The 27,411-nt window shown below is 37.2% G+C and overlaps 1 protein-coding gene across 1 annotated transcript; it reads left to right on the top strand.

Annotated features, from left to right (window-relative positions):
* Nucleotides 1-530: 530 nt before the first annotated feature.
* sdcbp2 (syndecan binding protein (syntenin) 2) lies at nucleotides 531-27,403 on the top strand. The gene is made up of 9 exons (XM_067446557.1): nucleotides 531-703; nucleotides 12,579-12,630; nucleotides 12,925-13,021; nucleotides 18,479-18,579; nucleotides 21,996-22,154; nucleotides 22,360-22,535; nucleotides 22,944-23,115; nucleotides 23,984-24,075; nucleotides 26,738-27,403. Exons 2-9 carry the CDS (start codon nucleotides 12,580-12,582, stop codon nucleotides 26,790-26,792), a joined length of 903 nt encoding a protein of 300 aa, XP_067302658.1. The 5' UTR covers nucleotides 531-703; nucleotide 12,579; the 3' UTR covers nucleotides 26,793-27,403.
* The last annotated feature ends 8 nt before the right edge of the window (nucleotides 27,404-27,411 follow it).

Consider the following 27,411-nt stretch of genomic DNA (forward strand, 5'->3'; position numbering starts at 1 on the left):
AATCCAGTTTGAGTTTGAGATCTCTAACCCAGAATAAAACCTGCTCAAGAGCAGCCAGTTACCATGGTGTTGAACTGATAAAAATCCAATACCACCTTCTTGAGCCCGAAAAACCAGAGTTTGCTCAAACTAATCTCGAACTTTCCTGGGTAGGCTATAACTGAAACCAGCTTTGTGCAACCAGCCACTTATGTTGTTTAGCATCAAGTTAGACAGAATCTGCCAAAACATAGGCTATTTGAATAGTCTTTCTCTAGTTAATGAACTAGTAAATGTGATATAACTGTTAACTCTGTATTGCACCACCACTACCATCAATAATATCGAGATTTCAGATCAGCCCAATGATTTTACAGTATTAACTGGAGTAATTACTGTTACCAAGCTAGTTTTGGCAGTCAGAATGACTTAGCTAAAGTTAATGAGTAAGAATAAGAATAAATCGAAGTTGCAGCCAAGCCTCCTACGATCAATGAGAAGTGAACGTCATGAAACAAAATGAAGTCTATAGCAGGAAGTAAAGCTAAGCCTTAGAAACTGTTCGCACACACTCCTTCTCGCGGCTCACCTCCCATCTGTGTTGTTCACTTCGGCTCTAACCTAAAGAGGAAAAGGGTCCCATCTACTGTGCTCAGCTTGTTTACATTCCTTCTCGTTACATTTACCCAATTTCTTCAGAAGTCGTTCGTTTGAAAGCCGAAAGGTAAGACGTTAAACCGAATGTTGTTGTTTTAATTATTTTTAGAGTGATTTATTCAGTCAGGTATGTGGGACTCGCTGGCTAACCAAAGCTAACGTTAAACTTAACCAGGCTGCTGCTAACACACACGAAGAACAAAGACGTGCTATTGCTCGCTTTATCGAGTTCGACAATCCGGTATATTTTTTATCTTTTTTATTTATATAAAACATTAACGTTACCTGACCATTATTTTAAGGAGAAAGGAGGCGAACTTTATTCGTGTAATTAGCATAGCTAACGGAGTAACCGACTAGCTCGAGAGCTAAACACAACAAATACAGTCAGTCCGATTGCTTATATTTTGATTAATTTTTCCTTACTTTATGGTGTCATGGTGTATAAAACATTAGTTTATATTTTAAAACGGTTGACATGTGCTTTGATTTCCTTTGTTTACAGTTATTGGGTGTTTTAAAGCAGAACAAAATTATAAAGTCACCATCAGATAAACTGTTAGATTCATATTTATAAAAGTAACTTATATGAGAGAGAGGGGGAAGAAAAATCCCATTTGTGTGAGCTCGACTCTCTCTAAATGCACGTGTAACGTTAGTCAGTAAACATTCATAACATATAGTTTGTAAGTGAAACACATAACGTTAAAGATGTCGATTAACGTTAACGTTAGATGTTTGCCACGTAATATTCAACCAAAATGTTCAGGCGTTTTCTCGTGTGGCGTATTACGTTGTTAATGAAGAATTATGTTATTTCCAGGATATGTGTCACTGACATATGAAACCTATGGGCATACGTTATTTCTTGGGAAACAAGTTTTACTTTCGATAATACCTGCATGTTCAGTCAATAAACACATAATGGAAATAACTGAATTATTGATGACTGAACAGCAGAAAAGAGACAAACAAAGGAGTAATACGTACTAAAAAGGCTTATAACCTAGTTTTCTTGTCTTTTTTTGGATTAAGGGACTTTCCCACATGACATCAGTCCACTGGAATTAGGCACATCATTTTGTCATTGTTGTTATGTCACAACACTAGGATAGAGTGAGTCTGCAGTAGTCAAAATAAAATATATCATATTTAGTTAATGACAGCAGCATACTATATCCTTAGAAGCCGTGGATGGGATATTGCAACATGAATCCTTTGCTGGACTCAGTCAATAGAGTTACAGACTGTTGCCATGGGAGAGTCGTTTATTATGCTCAGCACTCATTCAGTCTGCCTGAAAATTAGCTTTGCCCGTTTCTCCCTCATACCAAAGGCCCCTCACCCATTCAACCGGACAGTTATCCACTGGCTTTGCCCCTAACTTAAGTTTGCTCTGGTGATTTTCCTGCTATAGATTGCGAGGAAAAAAAGTACACATTTAGTCCAAGATGCCATCTAAACCAGATTTAAGCAGTGCAAAAATCATTCTGCTTCTTCTGCATTATCTTGCAGTAGTTTCAAGTGACTCTTTCCTCAGTGTTGGTTATCTATTCATGTTTACACTAAAGTAATACATAACCGACAGGGTTATTGATATTGAAATTTAGGCTAGTTGCATATTTATTTGCATTTTATTTGCATTTTGTTTTTGTATTGTTTTTTGTATAATGTATTGATCTTATTGTGAATGATTTATCCGTGCATGTTTCTGTCTTTTTTTTTTCATTTTCACCTCAGTATTTTAAATTAAAATATCATTGATTTCCCATTGATGTGTGCCAGAAACCTCATCCATTTTTGCAATCTCGAAATAATCACATGTAAGCTCACGTTCAGATTCTCCTCCATCCATTCATTTTGTTCACTTTTTGATAATTTACTAGGATGGACGTTGTAATGTGGAAGAAGAAAAAAAAACTGCAGCTACTTTTCGTTTCTTTGTGACCTGAATGAAAATTACACTCAAAACGGGTGTTGACCTCTGATGACTCATAACCTCAATGATGAGACTCATAGTTGTCCTTTATGCCTGCTTGATTTATGACGCACTTGTCCACAGTTAATTCACTTGATTTCTGGCAAGTAGCTGATCTAGATTGAGCTTCAAACAATAGAGGCACACATATCTGTGAGAAGATTGCTCACTGTCTCCATTAGTCCACAATTGGAGACCTCTATTTTATTGGAGTGCTCTTGACAGGAAATAATGGCCCTTTAGTACCACAGAGACATTTTTATGCAATGAGAGGCCGTGTTTGTATGTTAGAAGCCTGTCTGATATATTAGTGTCTGTTTATGACATTGGTTGGTTGCGGTTGAATCGTGAAAGCAGATATTTCAGTGTTTGCTTTCACATATCACGGTCTTTGTATGACGTGAAGAGTGTTGTTTTGCATGAGCTGTTTTGTGTGCCTTAGTGTGGGAGTTTATTCATGAGCGTGTGGGCTAGAGTTTTCTTTTTTTAACTTTTTTGTGGTCATGTCTGTCTGTGAGCATGTCACAGATTCGTGCGATATGTGGACGTGTAGGAGCATGTGCTTTAGCTTTAATCTTGAATCTGACATTATGGCACAAGCAGCTCCAGTCTCTTTAATCTGTTTGTAAACCTGTATGTTCCTACATGCATTAGAGACTTGACTGGGTTTCCAGGCTGTTTGTTTCATTTCCAGTCACTGGCAGTGCTCCAGTCAGACTGATTTGAACTAAATACTTCCCGTTTCCTATTTACATTAGTATGTTGGATGTCTCTTCAGGGAAGTGAAGCCCAACATTTAACCATGTCTTCCAACATGCTTTTTGTTGTTACTTTATGTTAACTTATAGTTAGAAAGGAGTATTTTATATTACCTTTGTCTTTGTCCTAACCATATGATCCACAGTAGGGCATTGCTCTAGGCTCTTGTTGAGCATTTCTGTCGTTTCCTGGATCTGATTTTGGTTTCTGCTGTTGTGACGTTTACAGTAACCCAATGATCTACAGGCAGTGGTATTGTTGGCTGAAGTGCACAATATGTCATGTGATCACTGTCATATGATTATGACTAATGGACACGTCCATCTATCACATGGTTGTATTACCTCTCTTGTTGGCCTTTCCTCTAGTAACTTACAATTCATTCCCTCATATTTTCCATTCTGGTCTTCCTTTCTGTCTTTAAGTCCTTTGTAATTCTCTGGCTCATTCTCTTTCCCTTCTTTCCCTTTTCTTTTTTTCTCCCCCTTTCCCTTTCCAGTAATGGATTTGATCATAGTGAAGCACTTAACTTCTCATTGCTCTTCCACTCATCTCCACAAGATGAAGAGTGCAGCCAGGCAGTGTTTAATTTAGTTTGGATTTGGAAATGGTTAGTGCTTTGGCTCTTGTAGGGATGATTTACGGTGGGATGTTCCTAGTTAAATGTGGATGGGCTGCTCAGGTGAGGTCCTTTTTTAAAATCATAAACTAGTCCTCATTAAACTGATTTTTATTCCCAGCAAGCTGTAGCCAACATTTCAATGTCTTGGTTAACTATAGACCCGATATAGTCCGGCTATGAGTAACCCCACTTCTAGCCAAAATAAACTTGAATTTGGTTATATGTCATTTTTGCCAAAAAACTTACGAGATGTGATATTCCATGTAAGCAAAGTCAACAGTTATTAGGTGTTTGTTTTAATTTCGTTGACATGTTCTAGATGACTAGTCTATTATTTGTCTATGGTTAAATGGTTATGACATTTTCACTGTCAAATTTTAGCCTATAGAGTCAGAGTTGTGTTTGGAAGGCTATTAGACGTCTTTTAATCCCAAAATTGCTTGCTTGAGTATGTCTACTCTGGAAGTGTAAAAACTTCATCTCAGAATGTTCACTAACATCTTTAAAATCTTGGGTGAATATTATGTATCCAGTTTTATTTTTGATGAAAAGCTATTGCTATGATATAATTTACATATATTAATAATAATAATAATAATCATTATTATTATCATTATTATTAATATGATCAAATATAAAATTAAATTTTATAAATACTTTTTATTTTTTTATCTAGATGTAAAGATATTTTTGGTATGGATACAGTGATGCTCAAGGAGCTCAGTATAACAGTCACACGCCCCATTACCAAGATTATTAATCTGTCCATTTCGCAATACTTGTTTCCAAGCATTTGGAAACCAGCTGTTGTTGCTCCCATTTTCAAAAGCGGAGATCCTCATTCCATATCAAACTACAGACCCATACGTATATTGCCTACAGTGTCTAAGATTGCAGAGAAATTAATAGCAAAACAAATTATTAACCATCTGAATACCACACCGTACGCTCTCCACTCTATGCAGTTTGGCTTTAGAGCCTAACTGAAAACAAAAAACTGAAAACTTCCTAACTTCAATGGATTGAGTCTTACCTCACTGACCGCTCCCAACATGTTAGAGTCCAGTCATTTAAATCAGCGGCCCTCAGTCTATCCACTGGGCTTCCTCAAGGATCAAATTTAGGACCTTTGTTGTTCTCACTTTATATGAATGATCTCCCGTCTGTCTGTCCTGATGTTTCTGTTCAGATGTATGCTGATGACACTGTAGTCTATGCTCATGGCAGTAACATCTCTCGGGTATCTGAGAAGCTCACTAACTCCATGGTTAAAATCACAGCTTGGTTAAAATGCATCGAAAACAGTAGCAATGTTTTTCAGCAAGTCAAAAAATAACTTTACTGCTGAGCCTGATGTCTTTGTCTCAGGGGAAAGGCTGCAGATTGTGTCAGAATATAAATATCTGGGGGTTCTAATTGATCCAAAGCTTTCATTTAATTCACATGTAAAAATGATCTGTAAAAGAATCAAATTCAATGTCAGTAACTTCAGACACATTCGCCATCAAATGTCCACACAGGCAGCAAAAATGTGCATGCACTCTATGATTTTCTCACATATGAATTATTGTTTACCCATTTGGTCACAAGCTAGTGTCACATCTCTGAAACCTCTTCAATCACTTTACAAACAAACTGTAAAAATTTTGGATAAGAAACCATGCATTCCTCATCATTGTCCAACATGTCCAAACACATATTGTTTAGCTGGGAAAACATGGTAAAATTTGCAGATCTATGTTTTTTCTATAAAATTATTCATGGTCTATCATCCCCTCCACTACGTCAGTTTATTAACATTCAAACGACTGATTATAGCAGAATCAGAGGTGCAGCGAGGGGAGATTGTATTATTCCTTTTAGGAAAAGTGTATTTGGCAAAACTGCTTTTTTTTTCAAGCTGCTACTAAGTGGAACCTCACCCCCTTATACATTAGAAATGTAACCACATACAGTACATTTAAGATTCAGATAAAGCAATGGTTAATTGATAATCAGAACTGCCAACATTAGCCCAATACTAGACCTGTTTTCGCTGCCTCCTGCTTGCTTCTTGCTTTGTGTGTATGTGGTCATGTATTTTTCTGATGTTGGTCTGTGTTTTTGTTGTACATCTTTACTTAGTGCTTGTTTAAATTGTATTGTAGTTGTTATATTATGTAAAATGTAACTTTTTACTCTCTTTTAGGATGACATCTGTCTAGGGACTAATATGCACTGTCCCTGTAAATAAATAAATAAATAAAATAAAATATTGTATGTTTATTTTTAATATATTATAAATGTATTTTTATGTTACATTTGCATTAAATGAGAGCACTCCGGGCGTGAATCTCACACGCTCCAAGAGAGAGCGAGGGAGTCTTATACCACATAGAAATTATGTGCTACATGTTAACAATTTTCTTTGTTGTTGTTTTTTTCTCTGTAAAATAACGGCGTTCATTTGGAATTATTCAGCCTTTGTGAACAAGAAGAAACTAATGTGCAAAGTAGTGTTGGGCGATATGCCTAATTTTCCAATCGTCATATCGTCAGCCTGTGAGATCGCCGATACACGATCTTATCGCGTCGGGGCGGAGCATTCAGTGGCATAACTTTGTTTTAAAAAGTGGGTGGGACAGTCTCACGAAAATGCGTCTAGTACGAGTGTGCAATCTCGTGGAATGTATACGTCAAAATGAGCTTTGGCTTACAAATGGTAGGCTACGCAGTTTTTTGTGTGCATATGATACACACTTTATGGCGTATTATAAGGGGATGCATCTAAACACAATATAGCGTTAGTGTCCAGATTTTTCACGTGAATAAAGGCATAGATTTGCACACTTTAAATCCTCGTATTTTTTTCTCATTAAAACCGAATATCATCATTGATTGTACATGAAGAGCAGGGACAGTTTTTGTGCATTTTGTTTCGTGATTTTATCGGAACGAATACAAAAGTTAGATTAAAGTGCTCTGCACATGCACGAGCCACGAGAGAAATCTGCAGCACTGAAAACAGCGGCAACGAGCGCCAGATCGCCTCTTATTTAACAAACGAAATGATGCTCTTCTAGTTAACCAGATGTGTTGTGTTTGTATTATTTAGGTTCATCCGTGAAGCAATCCGTGTGCAACTGGTCCGCTGTTGCATACCACAAACACAGCATTTATTCATTATTTTTTATTTAAAATCCAAAAGTTTTTACTGAACATGGCTCGTCACTAGCCTACATAAACAGCATTTTATTCAATTAATTTATTCATATTTAGATTTAGCTCACACAAGTGGCAAAACATTTAAACATAGGTTATAGCCTAAATCACAAACATTTTAAATTAGAAACTTACAATAGGCTATTCAAAAACAGCCGACTCTCGTCTTTTCTCTCGTTTTTAAACCTTTTAAAGGAAATCCTGCAGTCTCGTTTCCTTGCTTAACTTGAGGAAAAAAGCCATGTGCTGACTTTGAAACAAGAGTAGGCCTATATTTTAAGTTATACGCATCTGTGGTTAAATTACTAGATTTTCGCGTCAGTACATGTTTATTTTAATGCGAACAATGTTCTGTCGTTTTAATGCAGCAACGCAGCGCAGCAAAAAAATAGCCTCGGTACGAAAACGATCCGTGCACTGCTGCAGACGCACCGCTCCTGGAACGGACTGACGGACAGCACCCGCGTGCAGTGTGACAGCTGTCATCCGTTAACATGGGTAGGCTACGGAAAAAAATACGCACCGCACACGCACTGCAGACGGGGTATGTGTGAAACGGGCTCCATCGGAACGCGTGTTCAGTGCAGCGGGCAACATAACTCCCCACCGCAACCTTCTCAAACCAGCTGGTTTTCTTTATACAAAACATTTTTGGGAATAGATACCTGAATTGCATAACAATAATTGTTGTCTTAAATGTTTCTGGCCTTGTGTTTGTTTTAGCAATAAGTTCATTCGAGTAGCCATACATTTGAGGTGATTTAATTGTTTTGCCGTTTTATTTGAGTTCTTTCATTGTGTTTTTTTTATTTATTAAAGCCTATTTCGTTATTTATTATTTTTAGGCTACCGTCAACCTGGTGTCGCAGCCTGTCTATTTTAATGGACTATTTATTTATGTAGCCCATGCAGCGGGCAAGGGCTAAAACACATTATTAGAAAATACATTGTCTGCTGACATTTAAGTATTTCACTGCACTTTAACAAGAAATCTTAGCTTAACGGCCAGTGCAATATTTTTTGTTCATTGTTGTTCCGTCGTTAAGTCGTTTGAAATAAAGCTGCTTTTACTTTTTGACTGATTGCTCTGTTCAAATGTATAGGCTATAGCCTATAATTATAATATAGCAATTTGTTATTGTATTATTATAAGTATAAAATAAATGTACATTTATGAAAAAAAAAATGCTTTAGTCTGATGATGATGATGCCGTTTTCGCCGTGGCTTATGTGAATTTGTGAATATAGGGCTAGGTTGATCACCTTGCAATTAAATTCTGAAACTATGTAGTTTTTTCGTCTTTAAAAAAACATTTTTTTCACTGAAGAGTAACTCATTTTTACATTTTAAAAGCGCGTGGTGTTGCACTCGCAGTATATATGCGGCACATAGCCTGTGAGTGCAACACCACGCGCTTTGATGTTGATGTGAATAGTAAGGCTAAGCAGAATAAGTACAATTAATGTAATGATGATGATAATAATAATAATAATAACTATGATCATAATATTTTCATTTAATAATAATTTTTATTTATTTATTATATTCATGGGGAACGAGCCAAATATCGCCTTGAAATCGCCAACAGCTTCAGCTTTCGGCGATCTCTCTGCCTATCGTCGATACACGATACTATCGTCTATCGGCACAACCCTAGTGCAAAGGCAATCTCATTGGCTGCTGCTCACCTATTACTGTGTCTGTTTTGATTTCAGCAAATCAGTTCGACAACATGATAAATATATATGAACTCAGCAGCTCATCCTCACTTATGTTGCGTTCCAGGAAGGGATGGGCATTCGATTAAATTTTCTTAGTCGTTTGAGAATTAACAATCGAATATAGAGTAATTATTAATATTTTTATTATAAAATTAATTATTTAAATTTTATAATTCAAAAATGCAATGAATACAAAAATGCAGCGTGTTTTTCCTCGATGAGACCTTTATTACAAGATCAACTTGCGGCAGAAAGTAAACTACGTTCAGTTAGCCAAACCGAACATATGTGCGCGTGTGTATGCGGTTTCTGTTGCGTGCGTTTTTTATGCCTTTGCACACCAGAAGCGTGTCTGACGCGACACTGCTGCTGCTATTGACTTACAGGGAAGCCCTATAGCCTACTTCATGTAAAACATAAATATATTGACTACTGATACAGCAAACACATTGAAGGCAAAATATGCTACCGAATATTTTGTTCTGTAACTGGTGCAATATTTCAAAATCGATAAATCGATAATTGTTTTTTTTTTAAATTACAATTAGGCCTATATCATTTATGTTAACCTAGAGACTTTCAAATGTCAAAATGTAATTTATGAATGTGCATTCGTTTTAAAATAACATATAAACATATTTTTCTATTCTATTTTGGCTGAAAACGCTTCCAACATGCTCGCGTGTCGAGTGAAAAATAGGCATTGGTTCTCTAGCACGTACACGCTCTCGGCGCGGCTCGGCACAACCTCTGAGACGCTCGTCATGCAGGCAGTGTGAAAGCTCTAACCTGTTAACTGAAATAAAAACGGACACGCCACGAAAACACCCGCTCTGAGGGGACTGACTTTGCTGGGATGCACAGGTAACGTTACCTCCTCGCTAACTTTTCCAGCAGGATGATCCGCCACCGACATTAAGCGCGGATGCACTTTGTTTAAGTGGTAGATCATTTGACTCGTGGCTATTTGTACTTCTTATACATGGCATCGCAATGTTTGCAGTGAAGTATTTCGGTTTTTAAATCAAAATGGTCCCATGCCACACTTTGCCGCGACCTCTTCATGAGTATTCTTTTGAAATCAAAACAGAAGATCACAGATAACCGAGTATGGTGTCAAATATTGCACCCTGGTGGTGAAATGTTTAATTGCTTCAAGACTCACACTACAACCTGCATTAAAAAATAAATAAAATATGCATTTGATTAATCGATTGTCATCCCTAGTTCCAGGCAACCTGTAAGCCGTGTCTTTCCAACCTTCTAACCGTGAAAGTGCACTGGAATCGCAGTCAAACCTGTGAACTCGTACTAGATCGATGTACTCCCAGTTAGAAGCTTTTTTTCTCCTCCTTTTCTCTCAAATAAGAAGGCGCAAGCAGCACCTTTGTCAATATAAATAATTGTAAATGAGCATAAACCCCATACGATCTGCCATGCTTTGTCATCTAGCTACTGCAATTCCTCATGCTCAGGCAGTTTGTGACTTTGCCTAGAACGCCACAAAGTCGTGAGTCGTGGTTTGAAGTCGTAACTTGCGGGCTCAAAAACCTGCCTGGAATGCAGCATAAGCAGCACCACTGCCAGTCCTTAGTTCAGTTAAAATGAAAAATATACTCATACGTTTTCATTCGCACATGATTAGCAAGTTTTAGTTCATATTGCTAATATTTTTGATCATTAAATAATTATTTGCAATATTATATTTGCAAATTATTTGCAATATTTTGTATAATCTGAAGACATGGTTGAGATTATTACTTTTGCTGTTTGCACTATTTTTTGCCACTGTTTTCACCACAAGAGAGTATGAATAAATATAGAATCTGTGTATGTCATTGATTTGAATTATTATTGTTTGTGTGATGTTTTTCATCACCGTTGCACTATTTAAACTAGGGCTGTGCTATATTGAAGAACAGTGCAATATACAATATTTTCTTAAATAATGTGATATTCGCATATATATAACAAAGATAAATTAAAATAACAAAAATAATCGTCCACCCCTAGTTCAGGTGTCTTTGTTTACCTGGATGTTTTTGATGTTAAGTTTTAGGCTGATATAAATATTACTAAGTCGAGCAAAGAGTTAATATTTAAATATTGGCATTACATCTTTTGTTTGTTTACATTGACGTTAAAATTATATTGTCAGATTTGTGACATACATTTTTGCTAAAACACTGCTGGTCACTTTCTGAAGTTGTAGCGATGCTTTCTTTTCCAAAGAAAGAATTTTACAAGCTTTCAGAATATGCTAGTGCTCTTTTCCGCCATTTTGTTAATTACCTCTTTAGTAAACCAATACATAACCAGCAAAAGCAGTACAGCTTGAATCTCTTCCATACTCATTATCTATTTTTCACCATGTAAACGACCTGACCCGATTACTTTTGATTGTGCGTCCTTACATGACGTGACAGTGCGCTGCGCTCTTACCAGGCTATAATGTTGACGAGAGGAAAGTTCATTTTTCTGAGGGGTAAACTTTTTATTTCGTAAGAAGTTATGAAGATAATGTTGGAATAATGGCACAGCTTGAAAGCGTATATTGCCCCAGGCAGTTTTTACTTTAACTGCACCTGACAGAGGAATACATTTTTTTCTGAGATGATTTTTACACTTTACAACAAATAAATAGCTTATATAATACTGTATTAGTCCTGGGGGCCATTAAGAGTTGCCATGGCTACAGTTAACACATTCCAGCTGGTGGAGAAACAGCGTTGACGTTTTTGATGCGGCAGACAAACTGCATGTGACAAAATGATTGCGATTTTGAATGTCAGCACATGTAAACACCAGAATGGTTTAGATAACTTCTAATGTAAACAGTCCACGAAATCTCTCAATCAGAATGACAAAAAAGTTTGCATGTAAACGTGGCTATAGTGTTGCGCAAGTCGCGCGCAGTCCTACATCACCGGACTAATTTGCCTAATCTTCATGGTACTTTAGACCGTGGTGGAAACGCAGACAGTAGCAGGTCTGGGGGGAAAAAGTTCCTGGTACAAATTGTTCCGGGTAATTTTGGTGGAAGCGGGGCTTTTAAATCAAATATGTTTTTTTTGTTGCATGGACTGAATGTTGTAGGGTTTTATGTGCCTTTTCCTCTGTTGTGAAGTGAAATGTACTCATGTCTGAAAAAAAGTGCAGCTGGAGTTATTGTAGGGTTATCATAACTTCCGCTGGTTTATCAGCGTGTTTTTTTTATGTCAATGACATTTTAAAATTACATTTGATGACATTTGATGTTAGGATGACTGTGCAGAAGACACAGATAGACTCACAGGTGGATCATTTCACTAAGATAATGCCTGGAAAGCTGTGACACATCTGTGTGTGTGTGTGGTAGGGGTGTTTGATTTCTAGAGAATCACTCATGAAGGTGTCAGTCAGGATGGAGAATCCTGATGTATTTTTGTTCCTGATCAAAGCAGCAGTCTCTCTCTGTGTGCTCCTAATACACTCCTTGGTCTATCTATCCCATCTAATTAGTATAGGTTTCAATTCCCGTTGGTGTCATGGTGTTGCTAGTCAGCTCAGCTGAAAAACAAACTCAGGCAATATGGCTCTATCTGAGCTCTGCTCACTGAAAGCATGATTTCTTGTGCTTGTCTTGTTCCCCCCTTTTCATGCTTTGTTGTTTTTTTCTAGGATGTCATTGTACCCATCCCTAGAGGACCTTAAAGTGGACAAGGTCATTAGGGTAAGCAGTACTATTTCAATACTATTATCTATCTATTAATATTTTGAATTGCCTTTTATTTTTGTATTTTGCTTTTCTATTTAATAATTTTTTTGCTTCTGTAATTTTTAGTTTTAGTATTTTTTTATTTTTTTTGTAAATTTAATATCACCTTCATTTTTATTTGATTTTATTTCAACTTGATACTAAAAACAAATGCTTTTAACGGGACAGTAACTGTCTACATGATTAGGGCACTTTAAAAGGTCTAGTATTGAATTATTTTTGATGTTCACATGTGGTCTGCTCCTGTAGGCACAATCCCAGTTTGCTGATGCCACTTCCAGTACCCCAGCCATCACTCAGGGGTCCTACCAACCACATCCTGCCACACAGGGGATGCCAAGCTCCAGTGAGTACTGGGCTCTGCCCGTCTGTCTTCTTTCAATGCTTCTTAAGCCGTCTGTCTTGCTTCCCTCTCTATTATCATGCCATTCTCTCTTTCATTTCTGGAGTTTTGGAGGCATGCCAGTGTTTTGTGCGATTGTCAAACAGGAAATGAAGACATGCCTTAGGGGATCTGGGAGCAATTCAACAACAGTGCATCAGTCTTTCCTATGTCCTTTTGTTAATCTCAGCATAAAAAAAAATCTCAAGTTGAGCTCCTCTTATCCAGGCAGCACTGCCTTCCACCTATACGTTCTCATTGTGTCCCTGTGTGAGACCTCTGCAGGACACTGCCAGGATATTACACAACAAGAATGTAAAACTGTTTTTAAGGTGGTGACTCACACAGAACTGTAGTTTCAACAATTGTCTCTGAAGCTAATTTTTTTAACATTAAAGCAGTCCAAAGGCCATATGTTTTTAGAATGTTGTTAAACCTTCTCCTGTTCTGTAGTTAAACAGGCCCTTCTCAAAAAATGTGCATATTGTGATAAAGTTCATTATTTTCCATAATGTAATGATAAAAATTAAACTTTCATATATTTTAGATTCATTGCACACCAACTGAAATATTTCAGGTCTTTTATTGTTTTAATACTGATGATTTTGGCATACAGCTCATGAAACCCCAAAATTCCTATTTAAAAAAATTAGCATATTTCATCCGACCAATAAAAGAAAAGTGTTTTTAATACAAAAAAAAGTCAACCTTCAAATAATTATGTTCAGTTATGCACTCAATACTTGGTCGGGAATCCTTTAGCAGAAATGACTGCTTCAATGCGGCGTGGCATGGAGGCGATCAGCCTGTGGCACTGCTGAGGTGTTATGGAGGCCCAGGATGCTTCGATAGCAGTCTTAAGCTCATCCAGAGTGTTGGGTCTTGGGTCTTACGTCTCTCAACTTTCTCTTCACAATATCCCACAGATTCTCTATGGGGTTCAGGTCAGGAGAGTTGGCAGGCCAATTGAGCACAGTAATACCATGGTCAGTAAACCATTTACCAGTGGTTTTGGCACTGTGAGCAGGTGCCAGGTCATGCTGAAAAACCAAATCTTCATCTCCATAAAGCTTTTCAGCAGATGGAAGCATGAAGTGCTCCAAAATCTCCTGATAGCTAGCTGCATTGACCCTGCCCTTGATAAAACACAGTGGACCAACACCAGCAGCTGACATGGCACCCCAGACCATCACTGACTGTGGGTACTTGACACTGGACTTCAGGCATTTGGGCATTTCCTTCTCCCCAGTCTTCCTCCAGACTCTGGCATCTTGATTACCGAATGACATGCAAAATTTGCTTTCATCCGAAAAAAGTTATTTGGACCACTGAGCAAGTGCAGTGCTGCTTCTCTGTAGCCCAAAAGTCGCTTGACCTGGGGGATATTTAAAAGACCTAAAATATTTCAGTTGGAGTGCAATGAATCTAAAATATATGAAAGTTTAATTTTTATCATTACAATATGGAAAATAATGAACTTTATCACAATATGCAAATTTTTTGAGAAGGACCTGTATATTGTAGTTTTATTTTATATGTACAAACTATATCCAAGTTATGCATATATAATATGATATATGTATATTGATAGAATCCTAAAAAAAAGTAACAATCTATTAAGAGTGTAACGGTACACAGAAATGACGGTTCTGTACGTACTTCAGTTTGCTATGTTTTCTAACAGTTTGCTAACTTTTTTTATTATTAAACGGTGGATATCTGAACAAACTTTGTCAATATTGCTGTTACTGGCAGCAATACACATTGCAGTTTATGGTGCTGTTGTAATTGGGGGAAGAGATTTGGGTTGTGTTTTGCTCATTGGGTGTTCACACTTCGATTAAAAGGATCTATCTTAGTGCGGTTCTTTTGGATAAGTGTGAAAGCTGCTATTCGAAAATCTGAAAATACCATCATATACACATACAAGTGCATTTAGCCCAGCACATAGCATTGTTTTGGATGTTCGGTGTGTTCCATTGCACAGTTAACTTAACGGTGCCCTAGAATGAAAAATTGAATTAACCTTGCCATAGTGAAATATAAGAGTTCAGTACATGGACATCACATACTGTGAGTCTCAAACACCATTGCCTCCTCCTTCATATGTAAATCTCGTGCATGAACAACACCACGAGAAAATAAGTGATTCCCAACATAACGCCAACTGTGATGCAAGCGTTGGGGATCATTAATATGTACACCCCCAACATTTGCATCCGTCCAAACATGTTCATTGTCAGGCGGAACTGACGGAGCCGAATCATTGAGACTGCAGGTAAACTAGTGACACGCAAGGATAGTGAAAACGGCAGCTCTCATGGACAAGCATGTCATGATCCAGGCTGTGCAGGGAACGTGAGGACTTTTCTACCCTTCCCACACATAAAAAATGTCAACAGTCATGGTTGATGTTTATAATCGGATACCACAACAATTTTATTCAAGATCATTTGTTTGTTCGGGCCATTTCAATCAAGCTTTGCCCAGCATCTTAAACTGTATTCCTACAAGCAGTAAGTAGCGATTTTATCCACTTATTGACTGTTTAAACTATTTCTGATTCAATTGGAAGTTTCTTAGAGAGACAGCATTGTCTAGATAACGCAAGATGCTAGTACAGTAACAACAGAATACACCAAGTACCATACAAAACTAAATAGTGTGTCTAATGACAGGTTACGGTTGTATTTTGTAATACAAAATAATATGAACCTTTGTCATTAGACACTATTTAGTTTTGTATGGTACTTGGTGTTTCCTGATGTTACTGTACTAGCATCTTGCGTACAGATCGTTCACGCGATCCTTCTAGCAAACGTCACCTTTTCCACCATATAAGTTAAAACATTTGACAAGGCTATTCATTTTGTAAATATATATATATATATATATTTATATTTTTGAGAACTTAAGTATGATGTTTTTGCATGCTTGTATTTCAGAGTACATCACAGTCACTGCGTAGCCCACATTGTGACTAACGTTATATAAACATGCAATATCGTTGACGAAAAAAGATCACTGGTTTTGGTTTTGTCTGAGGGAAGGAAGAGCGTTCTTGCTTGCGGTTACCAGATTTCAGTAATTTAAATCCCCCAAACAGAGCTTTTCTGTGAAAAGAACACGTATACTATCCGGTGTTTTACCTAAACATGTCCAATCTGGCAACCATATGCACACAAGCTATCTCTCGCGCACGAGCCGCTTCGCTGAACTTGTGTGAGCTGCAGAAATAAGCCAATCAGAGCAGAGCTCAACATTAATATGAATGACTCTTCCAAATAAGGCAAAAACAGAGCATTACATCATAGGGACAATTTCTAGGGTTGTAAATGGACCTGTAAAACTGTATCTGGACAATAATGACTTAAATAAGCCACATACCCTCTATGTAGATATCAGAGAACAATTTAACATATTGTTTCAACTCGTTCTAGGGCACCTTTAATAAACGTCGACCAATCAGGTTGTGAACTTGTATTCCTATGCCTTTTAGGTTCGGGATCTTTAGGTTTGGTGTTAAAATACCAATGTGAACACTAAGTGGACCAGGACACTCTTGACGTGGTTGTACTTTTGGATGCAAATATTTTTGTAACATATTTTGGAATAAGAATAATTGTGCTCCCATCCTTATCACTCTATTTGACGGATGTCAGATATGTTCACATTCTATAGTTAACAAAGATGTTCACATTTTTATATATATATATATATATATATATATATATATATATATATATACACACACATACATGCATGCATGCATATATATATATATATATATATATATATATATATATATATATATATATATATATATTAGGGCGGTCAAAATTAATGCGTTAACGCAAATTAATTTTAACGGCACAATTTTTTTTAAAGCACGCTTAACAATGCAGCGCGCATTTTCTTTTTGATCCATGGCCTAGCCTACAGTTGGAGAAATTTAGATCAGCCATAGATGTAAAGGATGCAGCAGCAAACATTAATAGGGAAAGAAAAGGGTTAACAATAACTACTCTGAAACAAGCGCAGTCATAGCCTACATAATCTATATAATATATTCTGCTTAACTTTTTTTAGACTCCAGGTCGAAAGAAAGAAAACACTGACATTCTCTGCAGTCTATGTGCAATGCGTTAATAACACTGCAAGCTCACTCTCGCTCATATCCAAGGTAATCATTAACACCATCACCACTTACAGTACATGTTTTATTCAGCTAAATACATTACAATCGGCTAAAACGAATACGCAGGTTACTTTTCTGAACAAGAGCGCTCCCATGTTCGTGTTTCTCACAATGTTCACGTGAACTGCGGCACAGTTTGGCGCGCACACACATAAAATACTGGCAGTTAGATAGGGAATGCGCATCCCTTAAAGGGGCCACACTATATTCCTACTCGTGGAATATGGACCTCCTCCAGGTATGGTGTGGTACTGGTGCGCTCACAGGTCCGCATAACAGCGTTCACATTACCAATTTTTCATATGAACTGTGCCCTGTTCTGAACTAAAATGCCAGTGTAAAAACTCCCTTTATTTATATTCTTAAAATGACAGAAATCACTGCTTATTCAGAATTTTTAAGTTTAGGCTTAAGAGACATGAACAAGTTATTTGAAAAACATCTGTGAACTTTGATACATGTCTAGTCTACATGCTCTGAGTACGGTTTCACTGATAACAAACGTACATTTGCATAAAGCATGCATATTTGTCCATACCCATGTTGATTAGAGTATTAAAAACTTGAAACATATTAATTTAAGGTACATTTAGAACTGATAAAAATGTGCGATTAATCACTAGTTAACTCATGACTATATGTGATTAAATATTTTAACCGATTGACAGCCCTAATATATATATAATATATAATTTATAATTATTTATTTATGTATGTATATGCATATATATGTGTGTGTGTTTGTCTGTCTGTCTGTCTGTCTGCCTGCCTGCCTGGTAGGAAAATCCCAGTTAAAAAAAAGTCCCAGTGTAGAAATCCGACTGGTGTGCTAGTGATTGTGTAGGAAGGAACATGTTTCACAGGCAGACATTTTCCTATCTGAGCGCTGGAGAAAGCAGCAGGAAGAGAAGCAAGCATTGTAGCCATGACTCAACTCAGGAAATAATTACTGGATGGAAACATTCATGGCCTGAATCTAAAACCAGCGACTAGGATGACTGCATGTCAACATTTAAACTGTGTGTTCTTCACAGTTCTCTGTTTTTCTATGCCCTGTTTTTTTCCACTTGCTTGATGCTGTCAAAAAGCAAACTCTTAGCATTAACTCAGCAGGTTAATGGCTAATCATTACTATGCTAGTATGTTTTAGCATATGTATTAGTGCTGTATCATATAGGGACTTCAAAACTTCTATGTGAAACACTTTCTCTCTTTCCCTCCAGCTCTGTATCCGAATCTTGAGGAGCTGGGAGACTATATGGGCCTCAGTCTGAACAGCGATGAGGTCCAGAGAAACCTTGCGCTGGTCCCGGTGGCTGACAGTGTAAGTGTGCATATTTCTGTTGCTTTAGAATGGCATAAATGTGTGCTTTGAGAAGTACAAATGACAAAACAGACGTACAAACGGTCATTGTCTCTGAGTACACATTTGTTTTTAGAGTTTCAATTTTGGCCTCTCTTCCCTATTTTAATTATTGCCACGTAAGGCCATCCTTAAAAATATTCTTGTTTGCCGTAACCCGACCGACCCTGTCAATTTAGGACCGACTCAATTTTTTATTTTTTTTCCCTTTTAGTCCGACCGACTTGCCGGTTGTAAATTGGCTTTATGACCGACCAATTTCTTTTTTTACTTTTCAAACAACTAATACAACAGTAATAAAATAATATGAATTATATTTTAGTAAGTATTATAAATGTATAAATTGCCTGGGTCTACATACAAACGAAGGCTACGTTCTTTCGTTTATAGAAAAACCCGTGACGTCATCTATGTTTACACTATGGTTAACGGATGTCACACTATGGCCTGCACGTGCGTTCGTTTTGGCTCGGCTCATACTCTCATTCACTGTAACGTTAGACTGTTAAAGCCCTGTCGGACATTTCGCCGCATTGTGTGACAGGAGTCAGGAGGACCATGGACACGTTACACACACCAGGCAAGTGCACTGCAGAGGGGAGGGCTTTGGGGGTTTGAGCCCCTGTCCTTTTTGAAAATGAATCAAAAGTGCCCCTCTCAACATTTATCATTACTATATTGTGGCGAATAAAACATATTTTGAATTATAATTAATATAACAACGTGTACAAAACAGTAACAAATGGTGGAAAAGCCGTTTATCTTGTCTCTGTCAGTCTGAAATGTCGTTGTCATAACGCTGCTATGGGTAGCGTGTGTTTTGCTCAACTGTGCGTGATGGGAGCGGCGGCACTGGTTGTAACTTGAAAAATAATGCTTTATGTATGGTTCTGTCGATGGATACACGTGCACTACAACAGCGATAATAAAAGAAAAAGTGGGCAAAACGGTCTATCTTGGTAAACTGTGTTCAATGCATGCGAGTGCTGCCGTATGACCAGTCATTTTCGCCATCATCACTCAGTATATTCGCCAGAAGACGCGAATGAGAACCCTCTGCAGTGAGAGAAGATCTGTCTCTGTGCGCAGCGCGCGCACGTCTCACAGCGCGCAAATATTGAGTTCTTTCAAGTCTTGCGTTTGAACGGACAAACTCACACAAAAAGTATGTCAACATGTCGATCTTGATGAGTATCCATCAGACAGTCTATATATGCCTTAAGAGAACTTTATACAGTTAAGAAAGACGAGCATATCTCTGTATTAGGTCTTAAAGGGGCAGTAGCCTTTACTGCTGTCTGTCAAACAAAAGATAAGGACTCACTCACTGCTCTTGATTGAATAGCTGGTTATAGCTACTTAATTAATTGAATTCATAAAAACAACTTTTTGCTTTTTAATATTCAAATGCACTAGTCTATATCACCAGATGCGTTGGTCTGGCAAGAAGTGCAAGCCACTTCAGAGACAGACACAGATAGTTGCGTGTTCACAATCGAGCGTAAAACGACCCCTTTTTACACAATCGAGCGTAAAAATAAGAAACATATCACGGGAAAATACTAAAACTTGAAGACAGCGGGAAAAGAGCTAAAATATGTGAGAAACCCAGAAAAAAAGGGAGGGTTGACAGCTTTGAGTCAATGACAGCTAGCTGGTGGTTGGACCCTTTTCTTAAAGAATGCACCTGAAATTTATGCAATAAACATGTTTTTGACAAATATTTCAATTTGTTTGTGGTCTATATAGCCGGCAATTAGCCTATGCACCCGAAGGCACGGCTTGAAGACCCAGTCAGTGATGTCACGATATGCCAATTTGTTTAAATTCATACCTACGTAATCACCATCACCAAAAATTTACTTTTTTTTGTATTAAAATTTGAAAAAAAAAAAATATAGACCTACCTACCGACCCTTTTTTTAATTTTTTTTACTGTTACTGCAAACCAAAATATTTTTAAGGATGGCCCAATATATTAGACGTATGCAAATATTAGAAGTATGCAAACAATGACATTTCAGAGTCTCAAATGCTTTCCTAGCAGTGCAAGCTAAACCACTCTCCTGGTTTAGTGTACTGTTCGACCTGTTTTACCGTTCCTGCCACTGTTGCCTTGTACAATATTTTCTTAGTTAAAGCAGCCAAGGCAATTGTGTAAGTTTTGAAAAAGCCATGTTTGTGGGTGTTTTTTTTTTCCTTTTCTTTTTTCTGAATACTTCAAACTGGCTACAGGGTGCCTTAGCATAACCCATAATTCTTTTCAGCATCATTCCTGGAAGCAGAGCTCAGGAATGACTCATGCACCATAAGGCCTGTGTTGGAGGGTTGCTAATGTAGGCTGCTTTCTAAAGGCATCTTAAAATGATACTCTGCGTTCAAAGTACTAAACATTAAACCAGCATCTCCCAATCTTTTTTGCATCACAGCCCAGTCAATTAGGCTCAAGTATCCATTTATCAATACCAAACTAGAAATGCATTTCTTTTCACTAATACTGCTTGATATCATTCATCATCACTGCTTAAAAAGCATAGCATTCATCTTGTTTTCATTCCTTAAAAAGACACTGAAAATCACAAGATTTAATCAGTCATTTATTTGGTAACTCATTTGTTCACATTAGTTAATGCATTAGATATCAATAACAACAGTTTGTATTGACCTTGGTTTAGGTTAACATGGTTTATAGTTAATAGTATTCTGTTGTCCATTTTAAAGTATTTTAAACATATTAACTAATTCTAATTTATGCAACTTTATATAACAAAGTATTTATCAGAGGCATACCCTCGTGGGCAGTGATCTGAGTTCCGGAGTTAAGTCCAGGCTTGTGGTCCTTTCCTGATCCGTTCCCCCCTCTATTCTCCTATTACTTCACACTACTTTTTTTTTCACTGCTATTATCATAACGGCATAAATGCCAAAAATAAATGTTTTATTTATATTCACTACCATTACGTTTGGGGTCACAGTTGCACAAAAATATGCAGCACAACTGTTTTCAACATTGATAATAATAATAATAATAGTTTCTTAAGTACCAATCAGCATTTTAGATAGATCATGTGACAAGACTGGAGTAATGATGCTGAAAATTCTGGTTTCCATCACTGACAAATCTGCTAACTCTAATAGTAATGTAGAACCTAGCTTAAACAAGACAGAATCTAAATCTTCTTTTTGTAGTTTTACAGTGCACTATGAGTGTATATTAGTACCATTTGTTTTTTGCTTTTGATATCTGACAAGGGTTTGGAAACAGTGATGCGTGATGTCAGACCTTACGAGCGGATTCTAGAGAAATAAATGTTACTGTTGTATGTCACGGTACACTCGCACATATTAAAATTAAAATGTTTTCTCTCTCTTGGCAGCAAGTGGCAGTGCCAAGTTGTGTGGGTGGCATGGTGCGGCCCGTGACTGGTGCAGACGTGGGTATCAGGAGGGCAGAGATTCGCCCAGGTCTTCGTGAGGTCATCATCTGCAAAGACCAGGAAGGAAAGGTCGGCCTCCGACTCAGAGATATTGATAATGTGAGTAGAGCTCTTCGCATTAAACACTTTCTCAGAGTCATGACTGGTGTTGTGATGTATTGTTTTGAGTGAGTAATTGGTATGTAGGTTAATTGGTAATAGTTTCTAGGTCAATACACCCTCATTCTCAGCAATATGTGTCACTGTTATGAGCAACAGCATCCGGTGTCATTATCTTCATGCATGTCATTTCCTATCTCTTTAGGGAGTGTTTGTCCAGCTAGTGCAGGCAAACTCTCCAGCGGCTTTGGGTGGTCTGCGTTTTGGAGATCAGGTTCTGCAGATCAACGGGCAGAATGTTGCTGGCTGGAAATCAGATAAAGCCCACAAAGCTCTGAAGGCAGCAGCTGAACAACGCATTGAGCTCATCGTCCGTGACAGGTCAGTCATTTCTATCTATAAAGGATCACTACCGATCATAAATTTGGGGTCAGCTATAATTTTTGGGGTCAGCTATAGTTTTTAAATTAAATTCCTATAAATTAAACAGAATCAGCATGACAGGTGTATTACTATATCTGAATAGTACTTTGCTGCCACCTGGTGTTTGTAGTATTTCTATGTATTCAATATGAAAAGAAGGAAAGATCCTAATCAATTCAAGTTGAGCTCTGTAACATCTATGGCAAGGTGATAGTTAGAATTTTGAAAAAACAGTAAGGCACTTACAAGTAGTAAACATTTAAAGTTTTAGAAGTATGGCCACAGGACAAAATTCATGTTGGTATTTAACATAATGCCTCACATGATGCATATAGTAATAAACTTGTATCATATTTTTTGTTCCAGACCATTCCAGCGCACAGTCACCATGCATAAGGACAGCTCCGGCCATGTGGGCTTCATCTTTAAATCCGGGCGCATCACGTCTCTAGTCAAGGATGGGTCTGCTGCCCGCAATGGCCTGCTCACCGATCACTACATCTGTGAGATCAACGGCCAGAACGTCATTGGACTCAAGGTGAGGGAGATCGCGGTTAGGGATGGGCAGTTTTGTAAATTTCTCATTTCGATAATCAATCACTGAGAAACAACTTTAAATAAAACATAGGTCTACTGTTAAAAAACAAGAGAACAATATACCACTGCTGCATTAATATCATCATCGATGATTTTGAAAAATAAATAAACTTATCTAAAAAGAATAAAACCATCTATAATAACCCAGAGTCAATAATGTCGGGGCATTGCATTTGAGCTGAAACTGAAGAGAATGAACAGCAGCCATTATAACGGCAGCGCATTGCTAGCTGGTTATTAAACTCAACCAAATGCGTCCTGTATGAGATTATTCAGATATAGACAGCATAAAACTAATCTTACAATTTGCATCCGCAGAAAAGGACGTGTGTGCAAGTGAACTTGACCGCTCTGATGTAACTCTCTTTGTGGATTTCCTTTAACAGCTAATACACTGGGAACTAAAGCACAGAGAACTTACAACATTATATCACAATCTTGTCTCTATTATAATGCTATGTCACGATTGGCACTGCACGTCTTGCTCTTAACTGTATTTCATGATCAAAGTGATTCCAAGTATCAGTGCAGTGCGCTCTGTCGAGTACTCGTGCCCATCCCTAGTCACGGTAGTGTTTTCAGGATATGCCTGTGAATCTGGTTAAATCTGTCATGTCCTGGTACCATTTTTCATGTCACATTTTCTTTATAATATTACACAAGCCCATAAGTAAAAAAATAAATGCATATTGAAATATTTTAATATAAGACCGCAAGTATGAGATCCATTTTATCACTTAATGTAAGAAATCAATTGAGTTGATCATTTTGAGATTTGTGGACTAAAGTATTTTGTTTCCTGTTTCCAGGACACTCAGATTAAGGACATCCTGACCACGTCTCCCACTGCCATGACCATCACCATCATGCCTAAGTTCATCTATGAGCACATGATTAAGAAGTGAGAAACAGCGTTTTTTATACTCCTAAGTGATCTAGTAATTGTAGTATAAAAGTTATAAAAATGATTTTTGATTCACACAATAGTATGGTCCCACTCTATATTAAATGTCTTCAACTAAGTATTTGAATTGTATTTAAAAACAACCTGCATGCTATTACAGCTGTAAATAATTTCTGTATTCCCTTATAACTTTACCCACCGTTAAACCTACCCTGTAGAGCTGCATGATTCTGGATTAATTGAGAAGAATTCTTGGTAACACTGTAACACTTTAGTATGGGAAACACATATTCACTATTAATTACGACTTTTGCCTTAATAAACTCCTAATTTACTAAGTAAGGTAGTTTTTGTAGCATTTAAGTTTAGGTATTGGGTAGGATTAAGGGATGTAGAATAAGGTCATGCAGAATAAGGCATTAATATGTGCTTTATAAGTACTAATAAACAGCCAATATCCTAGTAATATGCATGCTAATAAGCAACTAGTTAATAACTGAACCTTAAAATAAAGTGTTACTGAATTTATATTTATATATTTTTTTATAGAGATCATGATTTTCCCATGATTCTGATTTGACAACTAAACAAAATAACAGGCTAATTAACTAGACTTTGACAAAATGCTAATTTCTGCATTTTATTTAAAAATATATATTTTTAGTTAATATGAAAAATCAGTTTAAATGATTGATACAATGACTCACTCAAAAACTTTCATTACTGCACAAATTAGTGTTTTTGAACAAATCTCTCGACAAATGCATTTTTTAAAGTCACCTGTCACCACCCACTGGTGCAACAATGTAACTGATAACTCGTTATTTAAAGCATCAAGTTACTTTCAAAAGGTGATTTCCTCTATTTTGATCGCTACTACTATACTCATCAGTGTTTACATCCAAGCTTTAACTATTGTCAATTAGGAATAAGATTATATGGGTGCTTGAATGGAGAACAATTTTTTTTAACAATTAATTGTGCTGCTCTACTATCCAGACCACCGGAACTCTCCCTAACTTTACCCCGTGTCCCACCTCAATAGCAGTCCAAGTGTTTTGCAACATGAACACCTAAAAATTATTTATGTCAGCACTACTCATTGTTAGCTACAGTGTAATTATATATTTAACATGTACTGACTAAAGGGTCATTTTCCGTGTCAACTCACATTTTTTATTAATATTTTTTATAATAGTGATGAAATTTGAACATAGAGCTGCTTTGAGATCCCCATATCTATAGGACTAAACTACACTATATTGCCAAAATTATTGGGACACTCATTCAAATCATTGAATTCAGGTGTTTCAATCACTTCCATGACCACAGGTGTATAATCAAACACCTAGGCATGCAGACTGCCTCTAAAAACATTTTTGAAAGGATGGGACGCTCAGAAGCTCAGTGAATTCAAGCATGAGAGATTACCACCTGTGCAATAAGTCTATTCGTGAAATTTCCTCACTACTAAATATTCTACAGTCAACTGTTAGTGGTATTATAAAGTGGAAGCAATTGGAAACAACCGCAAGTCATCCACAAAGTGGTAGGCCATGTAAAATCACAGAGCGGGGTTGGTACACAGAAGTCGCCAACTTTCTGTAGTCAATAGCTACAGACCTCCAAACTTTGTGGTCTTCTGATTACCTCAAGAACAGTGCATAGAGCGTCATGGAATGGGTTTCCATGGCCAAGCGGTTGCATCCAAGACTTGCATCACCAAGTGCAATGCAAAGCGTCAGATGCAATGGTGTAAAGCACACCGCCACTGGAATGTAGAGCAGTGGAGATGTTCTCTGGAGTGACGAATCACACTTATGTCTGACAATTCTATGGACGAGTCTGGGTTTGGCTTATGCCAGGAGAACAGTTTTTACCAGACTATTTGGCCAAGTGTAAAAGTTTGGTGGAGGGGGGATTATGGTGTGGGGCTGTTTTTCAGGGGTTGGGCAGTGAAAGGAACCCTTAAATCTTCACCACACCAAGACATTTTGGACAATTTCATTCTTCCAATTTTCATGGCCCCTTCCTGTTCGAAACATGATTGTGCACAAATTAAGATCCATAAACACATGAATGAGTGAGTTTGTTGTGGGGTTCTTGAGTTCTGACCTCAACCCGATAGAACACCTTTGGGATGAATTAGAGCGGAGACCACGAGCTAGGCCTTGTGAACAGATTTAACTAATAGACCTATCAATGTGTTAAAGTAAAATAATGATGCTGCTATCTTTTTCTAAAGTAATTTTTACCCCCCTGTAATTTGGCTCTAGATCTTGAGTGGAAAATGTAATTTTGACCACCCTCTCAAAATAGTGTATTACTGAGTAAATATACATCTGTGACATTTCATTTTTTGGCTTTCATCACTATTTATGTTTGTCTTTGTACAGAAAAAAACATTACATTTTTTTTTTTTGCTGGGGACATGAGTAGACACAGAATAACCTTATAGTTACCCATAGGGTTAGGGTAGGTAATTTACTGTAAAAATAGCGTTATTAAACATTAAGACACCTAATAAATATTGTATTTATTTACACTGAATTTAAAATGATGACTTGAAGTGTGACATCAATAATCTGAAGAATATGTATCAAAATGAATTGTCTGGCAAACTTTTCTGACCATAACAGCCCTAATCTGTGTATTGCAGGATGTCAGGTGGTCTGCTGAAGTCCTCGATGGATCACTCTGTGCCTGAGGTCTGAACACAGGAGACCATGCACACCCCCTTCCACAATGCCTACAATCTCTAGCCTTCCCATCGGAGCCTGGGTTGTCTATCACTTATCGGAGAAACCTCCTCAATCACATTCATTTATAACATGTACAAATGGCCTTTTTTCTATTTCTGTTGTTTTTCCTTCTCCTTTTAGTTCTTGATTCTGTCCTTCATGTCAGTTACCATTTTTAATTGTTGTCATATTACATGTTCTATAATAATCCATTGTCATTGAGTATTTTTATTGATTATTTTAATTTGGCTGGGAGGTAAGGGGTTAAAAACTGAACGTCAGCGTCCTTTTTCAAAAGCGTTAGCTTCAACACTCCTATCTGTTCAATTTCTCCTATGCACAAACACTTTTCCCCCCTCCTATATGCCAAGACAGCTGTACTCTGCCAGAATGAATCATTGGCCAGAATTTGTAATTTCACAACTCATTTCTTATTGATTTTGATGTTTTTTAGGTGTTTAATCTTTGATAATATTCTGTCATTATCCTGTAAATGTTAGTGTCTCTAAGATTTATATACGAATGTAACCTGAAGACTGAAATTATTACAAAAATAAATAATCATCCTGGTGATACCAATGGAATATAGTGC

The sequence above is a fragment of the Pseudorasbora parva genome, chromosome 6 (assembly GCF_024679245.1).
Source record: "Pseudorasbora parva isolate DD20220531a chromosome 6, ASM2467924v1, whole genome shotgun sequence".
Classification (NCBI taxonomy): Eukaryota; Metazoa; Chordata; class Actinopteri; order Cypriniformes; family Gobionidae; genus Pseudorasbora; species Pseudorasbora parva.

Bases quoted from the DNA above. Each gene is read 5' to 3' on its own strand.
- sdcbp2 (XM_067446557.1), top strand. From the start codon at position 12,580: ATGTCATTGTACCCATCCCTAGAGGACCTTAAAGTGGACAAGGTCATT. The intron at 12,631-12,924 runs GTAAGCAGTACT...CTGCTCCTGTAG, and splicing joins AAGTGGACAAGGTCATTAGG to GCACAATCCCAGTTTGCTGA. The intron at 18,580-21,995 runs GTAAGTGTGCAT...CTCTCTTGGCAG, and splicing joins TGGTCCCGGTGGCTGACAGT to CAAGTGGCAGTGCCAAGTTG.